This window comes from Mya arenaria, chromosome 10, assembly GCF_026914265.1.
Source record: "Mya arenaria isolate MELC-2E11 chromosome 10, ASM2691426v1".
Classification (NCBI taxonomy): domain Eukaryota; kingdom Metazoa; phylum Mollusca; class Bivalvia; order Myida; family Myidae; genus Mya; species Mya arenaria.
The window spans coordinates 3,507,260-3,516,378 of NC_069131.1; the positions used below are offsets into that span (position 1 = coordinate 3,507,260).

General features: G+C 33.2%; 1 protein-coding gene across 2 annotated transcripts; it reads right to left on the bottom strand.

The window, feature by feature from the left end:
- Window positions 1–315: 315 nt before the first annotated feature.
- On the bottom strand, window positions 316–4,814 carry LOC128206629 (uncharacterized). Of its 2 annotated transcripts, none has more exons than XM_052909212.1 (3): window positions 4,717–4,814; window positions 3,234–3,356; window positions 316–1,726 (listed from the first exon to the last, which is right to left on the bottom strand). In XM_052909212.1, exons 1-3 carry the CDS (start codon window positions 4,769–4,771, stop codon window positions 1,542–1,544), a joined length of 363 nt encoding a protein of 120 aa, XP_052765172.1. In that variant the 5' UTR covers window positions 4,772–4,814; the 3' UTR covers window positions 316–1,541. The 2 variants fall into 2 exon arrangements, with proteins under 2 accessions (XP_052765172.1, XP_052765171.1); XM_052909211.1 differs by lacking the exon at window positions 4,717–4,814 and adding an exon at window positions 4,041–4,173.
- Between the last annotated feature and the right edge of the window lie 4,305 nt (window positions 4,815–9,119).

Sequence of the window (9,119 nt, forward strand, 5' to 3'; positions counted from 1 at the left end):
ACAATATGGCGGAGGGGCTGGGGTATTAGGATAAAAGTTAAACTATGTTTGATAACAGGCCGAGTAAATCACAATACGGATGGGTTTTAGGACAGAAATACTTTGATTGATGTCAGGCCAGGTAAATCACAATACGGTGGGGGATTTAATGATACAAGTAACACTGTTTTGTTGTCAGATCGGGTGAACACACAATAAGAGGTGATTGTAGTACAAAAGTGTATACTAGTTTGTTAATTGTAAACAAAACAACCATGAATAAAAACTCGAGCTTAGTGTTATATAAAGAAACTTTGTTTGTGTTAGAATCTTTATTCAAAATCAATACATACACATGTATAACAAACACAAATGTTAAGTGATAAAATTTCTAAATATTCCATTTATGGAAAACATTAATAAGTGATAACAAGATTGTAAGCGCGTATTTGAATGCTAAATAAGCAAAAAATATTAATTGATTGGTTGGTGGGTGCTTAAAGATTTATTGCGATCTACAGATGTCTCATCAGGTAGAATTTATGTGTATTCTGCACCTTTCTTACAAATTGAACTCTCAGATGTATCCTTCATAAAAAAACATTTATTTATTAGTTCGTTTTGGTATATTTGAACAATTGTTTTAATTGTGGGAAACCTTATTTGTGGAGAAAGAGAGGATCTTAATTTTTTTTAAATAAAAACAATGCATCCCGGAATAATGACATTCAAATAAGTGAAACCAATTTAATATAGATGATTGAAATACTCTTGTCAGGCGGGTAATACAATTGACCTTTTAAAGTAAAATCGAAATCAATAAGAGGCTTACAATTATTCTAAAACTGAATCATTGCTTTATTGATTGACAATTTTGTTAGTTTTCAGAGTGGACTAACTGAAAGACTCGTTGAGTAGTAATATCAGATTCATTTTATTCCAGCAGGGTTTGCTTGAGTTTTAATACAATTTTACAGACGTCAACGTTATGACATATCGCAATATCACTTTCACCTCCGACAACACATGACTTTTGCATGAACATTACATTGTGCTAGTAAATATTTGCGTTTTGAAATATAAATAGATAGATAGATTTGTATCAACACAATTGCACAATTGGCATTGCAATAAAGAGACATACAGCTCTAAAACAACAAGCATGAATATATAAAGCCATGTCAATCATTTTAAAAAATGAATGATATCACACAAAAACACACTCTTATTTCCCTTGTGGTCCTTAAAATACATTGTGTGACATAAGAACACGTTGTAACAATATTAAATTATCACAGCAGGGTTATCGAAGAAAGACATTGAGTTAAATATATTAATATTAAATTGAACAAATAGCTAAAATTAAAAAAAAATAAAACGTAATTTTGACAAGAATTGTTGAAAAGTTAATGAAGTGATTAATTAAGTAAAGAAAATAGCAATGTATAAGTGATCGCCGTAAATCGAGAGATATAGTTACTTAACTCTTATCTTAAGATTAATATGATAACATCCATAAATATCACAGTTAAGTATCTTTCGATATAAAAAACTATCACACTCTACAGAAATACTGTAATTATCAATCCCACAAGGCCGACAACTCTTGACAAGTACATGTTCTGAGCGCTGTTACAGAAGTCTGTTCGACAATAGCAGGTCTGCGAGTCTATCCCGGCAATTTCATCAGAGCACCCATCGCCTATAGTTGAGAGGTCGCACGTTCGTATTATTGTACTACTGTAATCTGAAGCAGAACAACGAGTAATAAGACTTACGCATTTCTGAAATATATCTTTTTTTGTATAACGGTTTGAAATGTAAAAGGGAAGGTATTACCGTTTGTTTAATTCAATCATAACATTCTGGACAGTATCGAGTTCATGTTAAGGCTATTCATTTTTCTGAGTTTTTTTATGCAGGACCCACCTTTTATTAAATTCCTGGAAACAGGACCAAGATAAAAACACTGCTTTGGCTTGGTACTCATTGTGATAAAAATCTAATTTTAGAGTAAGCCGGTTTTTATTTCAGTTAAATACAAAATAAATCTTCGTTTTGTAAAAATGAATTATAATAAGTACAAACCTTTTTCACGATCTATATGAGTATGCCTTATTTTCAGTTCACAAGAGTGTTTTCTAATATCATTATTTTTGCAAATTGCATGTATCCTAAAGGGACGGGTTTTAGTGATATAGTCTTATGATTTACTACACCCCTACATTTTTTGAATGTATCGTATCAAAATACCACCCCCACACCTGCCCGACATCCGGCCACCACAAAATATTGACAATATATATTTTTTTTAATTTTAAACACTTAAATGCAAAAGCATGTTTAATGCATTTCGGTAATAACAAATTCAGATAGAACATATAATGACACATTTATTAAACAACAGTTTCATGTGAAGAATTATGCTTTATATAACAAATGTTAAGTTGTATAGGGGTGAAAGCTCATGTTTCATAATTGTACAAACTTTGTTTAGATAAGTGGCCGAGGTTAATTGGCTTAATGAAATCAGATACCGAAGCGTGATACGCTTAAACTCTTTTGAGACATTTGAGCCAGGAGCCTATTCAAATGAAATGAACACCAACTTTTACATTGAAACATTTTGACATACGTCTTTCTATTTCTTTTAAAAGCCGATTCGGCCTGGTATTTAAATGTTCAACGACATAACAACTTTTTGCTATGCACTTACTTTACTAATCCTAGTTCACCTTTATTAATGTTTCGTGATTCAATGTCTCTATTCTAAAATGATTTAGCTACTGAACTCTTTATTTTGATTCTATCTTATACTTACTTTAGTTATTATTTTTTGGTATTGCTTATATTGGAAAAACGGGAAGTCAATGACAAAAAGGATGACTAAGTCATTAAATTCGCCAGATGCAAATCGTTGTTGCATGTTTCACTAGTCAATATCAAACCAATATTAAAATACAAACTACACGGACCAGTCTTGCTGTTTTGTATATTTTGTGATTCAAATTTCATACTCAGATATATCGTGTTGCAAAGAGAACAGGAACCTTAACTGTGATGTACGTCTTGAGTTATTTCCTTTTTTTAATTTCAAATCCTCTGTCAATATGTGAGGGAGATATTGTACTTCATTCGGCGGAGGATATGGCAGTATGTGGCTGCTCTTGTAGTCATTACTCGTAAAAATACCTCTCCACTGTGTGATTTTTGCAGTATTTGACTTCTCTAGTAGTCTTTACTAGCATACATACCTCCCCATTCTTTGAACTTTTTGCAGGACTTGCATCCCGACGCCGTCTGTGCCTTGGAAACTTCAAACGCATCATTACATCCCCCGCAAATATAGCAGGAGACGTCCGCGCTCACTGAAGAAACTGTTAAAATAATACAAATGCTCGTATGTTTTATATACACCATGCGTACAGGCGATAGCAATATGCCAAACCCACGTTCGATTTGCTGAACTTCTAAAATGCCAGTGTGTATCTTGTGTACAATCAGTTGACATTGATTTTTATTGTCTCTGTACACATTCCTGTGTACCGAATAATTCACTTATACCCCTGAAGTATCGCTTATCAAAAATTGTGTTTAGGAACTACTGTTATGCATTAGTCCTTGAAAATGTGCAGATAATTATTCATAAAGAACAGTTTTGACTTAACAATATCGACAAATTCATTTCATTCAACAATACATAATAGGTATGTGAGCGGTCTGAACTATGACTCAGAAGGTATGTTATCTGAATGAAAACCCCAAACCAGTGCATCGATGAGTCGAACATGCACTACCAAAGATAAACAAGGTATTTCAAAATAATTTACAAATCTCAACGCGTCAATCAAATATGAAATTCATCATAGTATTACAGTAGAAAATCCTCTTAAGTATAAAATTAATATTTATGTATAACTTGACGTATGTTATTTTTATTTTTGCTAAACGTTCGATTGATATAAGGTAAAGATAATCACTATGCATATTAACAATGACCGAGACTATCATTTGTAAAAAGTAAAATCGGTTACATTTTATGCTTTATCAAATATGCTTACACAAGCTGATCAAAACTAATCCAAGCACAAGTTCATAGCACATTAAATTATTCATACTTAATACGTACACACCACCCTGTACGAGTATAGCAAATATATATCAAGGTAAGGAATTGAAACATGACTGAAACTCAATACATGTATACACTTCTGGCTTTGTTTATATGCGTATGGGTTCATGGCGACAGTATTATATTTCAATGCAAAAGTAAGTTTGAAAGAACACAATATTAGTTAACCTTTAAGTGCAAACATGAAAGCCAGTGCAAGCTTTTAATAATTTTAAGACCGATTCCTTAGTAGCAACTGTACATTTTTGAAAGACAAAAGAACATGTCTAGTCTCGCGTGTTCCTATTTCAAATGTTAGTTTTGGAAAAATGTATTTTCATAAAAAGCAATTTAGATAATTAAGTCAGTAAATAAACGGCGCGTCAAAGAATTACTTGGTAATTTTAGCTACCAATATTCTTTGTGACAAGTCAACTGAATAACAATACAATATGTTTCTTTATTGATAGAAATTAACAAAATCATAACAAGTGTTCAGTATCAAATTCATCATTTTATTGCGGTACAACATCCGCTTTTGAATGAAAATAATATGTATGCATACCTTAACGTATAAAATTTGCTAAAACCTCAGTTACTGTTCATGCCCTTTCATATATACTTACACAAGCTGATCAAAACTAGTCCAAGCACAAGTTCATAGCACATTAAATTATTCATACTTAAATACGTACAAACACCCTGTACGAGTAGAGCAAATATATATATCAAGGTAATAAATTTAAACTGGACTGAAACTCGCTATAATCAATAATTGTAAACACCTGTGGCTTTGTTTATATACGTTTGGGTTAACGAAGACAACTGGGAAGAATATGCATCTTCTTATCTTTAGAAGTTACCTTCTATGCGATAATTGTCACGTTAAAGCTGAAGAAAATAATTCGACCATTCCACTGCTCGAACCCTGGAGTCCCGGCTTACAGGTCAGACCCCTGAGCAAACGGGTTCTCATACGTTACAGTACAGATATATAATAATTGATTAACAAGAAAAATAAATCTAAAATTTAACATTCCTCATAGCGTTTATTACCTTCCCGTCAATATTTTACTATTACTTCTCAATGGATATTTTACCAAAGTTTTGTATCTTATCGCATGATTTATGTTCATATAAATGTAAAACTGTTTTCTTCTGTGCAATAATTTCTCAATTTTTGCAAAAGCAGCCTTACATTGAAGCGATCAGTGCCAGGTATAGACTCATTTTCTCGAACAAGTTCCTTCTGTAAACAGATTAGGCAACTCACTTTTTTAGTATAATTTATGTAATAGTCTTATTTTAAAGAGATTTATGACTTTAAAAGAAATTATAATGGTAATAATTGCAATCAACTTTTATAATGTTTGCTTAAAATATTTGAGAGTGAATATGGGCTAACATAGTCTTAAGTTTGGTATGCTTAAACTTTTTTGAGAAATTGAACCCTTGTTGGAGGGAGTTTCAGTCGCTGATGATTCGCGAGAAGAAGCCGTTGCATTGAAACACGTGTAGGAAGTAATGGTTCAAGAGAAGAAGAATGGTCAAGATATATAATAGTAAAACATATAGAGAGGTCATTACTCCGCAGGAGTTCGTCCGAAGGGAACCCGTACTCGATATACACAACCAGGTACAAACCACTGATGTGATGATCAATATATTACGTCCTGTGAGTATGAAAAGGAAGAACACATTCTCTAAGGTTGAGGACGGACGGCGGGGGTATCATGCTTAAGGCAGTATTGAAGCAATGAGATGCTTAAACACCAATAACACATTGACAAGTACTTTTCACAAACTTTTCCAAAATTTCCATAATTGTTTTGTTTAATATTCATGTTATGTTTGTACATCCAAACTAAACATATATGCAATGAAAGCTATATATGGAAGCCCGGTTTTGCAATCGCACATTTAACCATCTGCATTACATATAAGTTACACATTATATATTTAACTTATATAAATATATTTTTGCGAAAAACAACTCTACCACACTTTAAAAATACACTGCAATAATCAACCCCAAAAGTCCAGCAACTCTTGACGAGTATGCGTTCTGGGCGCTGTTACAGTAGTCTGTTCGACAGAAGCAGGTCTGGGAGTCTAGCCCGGAGATGTCGTCAGAGCATCCTTCACCGATAGTTGACCGCTCGCACGTGCGTGTTACACTGTTGCTAAATCTGAAGTTAATGTGAATAATTTTATATTCGTAAATCATTAAGATAAGAAATCCATGTTCTATAAAATCAAATCTTAACATAAACACGTGTCCCTTAGAAGCTGTCCACACCGTATGCTCTAACTATTGTAGTTATGGTTCTGCAGAAACTAATTTACAAAAAAGTATTCATAAGTAATATAAATCATAAACGCTCATCATATCATCACGAGCTCCCCATTGTGATGTGTATGGTATTTATCATTTATAAAGCGAATACCACGTATTCATTTATGACTATGATAACTTCCCTATTTATTTGTACATGTATTTAGTTAACAGAATTCTATGCACGGATCTCCATCTTATCTTTCATTTGTCTTTTCAAGAACTTCTTCTAGACATATTACTGTGATTATTGAAGCATCGAAAGTTCTTCAAGCGTGTAACTTTCAAAAACTTACATCTCTGACAGAATTACTTTAAGGGAGCGACTTCCGTCAAGCTACTTATTTGTTTATCTCCGTTATATCGAAAACTAGTAAACTATTTCAGGCTAGTCACTAAGACATCTCATATACATCTTACAATCTTATATCTCCTGGCTAGTCACCTCGTAAGGTTCGATATATCTCATATATTTTTTAATGCTAAGCAACATTGTATCCAATATACCTCACATACTTTCCTTAGGCTAAGCAACACTGTATTCATTTAGTTTTAAATTGTGTACAGAAGTCTTGTCTTTTTCTGTCCCGTTTCCTTATCGTCTTCTATGGAATATCATTGTTCTCTTACACGTTAATGCCAGTTAAATACTAATGATCGGCACATGTTGCTTCATTTCCACCTCGGCCATCATTATCATAATCTGTGACCGTGTTTTCCGCAATTCAACGCAAAACTTTATCGTCTCGCGCTTATTCTAAGTCCGATGACGAGATGTTGTATCCCAGACTGTGCTTGAAATAAAGTCAGAATATTACAACTTTTAAACGGAAATGACGTCAGATATTTGAACAGTATATTCGTATGAAGTCAGCGTTTAATATGACGTAATTTGGCGGAATTTCATAGAAAAACATGGAAGAAAAGCATGTTGTAAGAGATACATAAAACATTTGTGAACGTTCATTCTAGACGGTGCGCCGACCGTCCGTTCCTGTTATCTAAGAACCCGTAATTTTTCAATACTCAAAAATTTTACAGATCTAAATTTCATACCGTCTATGTAGAATACTTCAAATAGGATGTGCATGAATTTTAAAATGATTTGGACGAAAAATATAGAAAATATGTAAGAAGTCCACGTAATTCTGGATCACCCCTCGTATGTAAAGAAACGCACCCACCCCGCACCAATATCTCGCATACTTTCTGTAGGCTAAGCAACACTGTCTCCGATATATATCACATACTTTCCATAGCCTAAGCAATACTGTCTCTGATATATCTCACATACTTTCTTTAGGCTAAGCAACATTGTCTCCGATATATCTCACATACTATCCTTAGGCTAAGCAACACTGTCTCCGATATATCTCACATACTTTCTTTAGGCTAAGCAACATTGTCTCCGATATATATCACATACTTTCTTTAGGCTAAGCAACACTGTCTCTGATAAATATCATATATTTTCTTTACGCTAAGCAACACTGTCTCTGATAATATCATATACTTTCTTCAGACTAGTCAGCACTGCCTCCGATATATCTCATATACTTTCTTCAGGCTAGCCACTAACATGCTTCCGACATATATTTAATTTTTTCATCTGGCATCAACCTGCCGCTGTTATGCCACTAACCAGTCACCGACTTATCTGATATCACTTACATGTCTCCATAAGATCTAATATGCTTATTTCAGGCCATCAATCTACCTATATCCGAAATATCTCATATTCTTTTTTATGTTTTTATGCATTTCTATAAATTAACTCCGATATATGCACTCTTTATGCTTCTCGCTGACTTGCCTCTGATACCTGATGAACATGTTCAAACAAGTATGTTTAATATATTTCATTTACCTATTCATGCTAATCAGTAAGATATCTCCGATTTATCCGACATATGTCTTTCAGACTTTTCACTACATATTTCAAATGATTTGCTTTTTAAATACAGGTGACCCTCATTCATCATTGAGTTCCGTTCTGTAAACTAAATAATCATTGGCACATAGTTAAGATTGCAACGTCAGCCTTTAACAGTAATTTGTATTGCCATAATTTTGGTTGACATTTATCAGGCATGCCAGATTTAAGATAGGTTGCGGTTTTTGTGGAAATGCACATTCATCCACTTTTGGTGCGCTCGTAAAACATTGCGTTTAAGTTCTGTCGAGAATTATAGTGATTCATGCGATAACAGAACTTTTGATCGGTTCTGTGAAAAGAAACTGATATTCATAGAGTTTAATTCCACAAAGAGGTACATTTTATGTGTTGATGCTTAAAATATTTTAATTCAAATGCTGAATTTTAAGGGCGTAATCTACACGTGTACTTTTGTAATTTCTTTTTATCGTAATCATGAAGTGTTTTTTATTTAAGTTGTTTTAAGTATGTTTGTAATTATTACTTTGCGTTCGACTATTGTAGAAAGTAAACACTCGTAGTCAAGCTACCAAAATCACATTTCCGTCTTCAATCGCCGCTTTAACGGCATCTGGGCCTTTACAAATATGTTATCACTTTTTGAAAAATGCCGTATAATGTCGTCAAACAATTAATACAAAATTTGAATTAGTGTAAGTAAAATATTCGGCCGTCTATATATCATAATGATTTATAAAGTGTAGAAATTTATGTTTTCGTGACAGTATACTATACTGTCGTCTATGTGTCATATTGTT

Coding starts and splice junctions, on each gene's coding strand:
- LOC128206629 (XM_052909212.1), bottom strand. CDS start 4,771: ATGAATAATTTAATGTGCTATGAACTTGTGCTTGGACTAGTTTTGATC. Junction 3,357..4,716: donor ACTAGTTTTGATCAGCTTGT/GTAAGTATATAT, acceptor TTATTTTAACAG/TTTCTTCAGTGAGCGCGGAC. Junction 1,727..3,233: donor AAAGTTCAAAGAATGGGGAG/GTATGTATGCTA, acceptor GTTCTGCTTCAG/ATTACAGTAGTACAATAATA.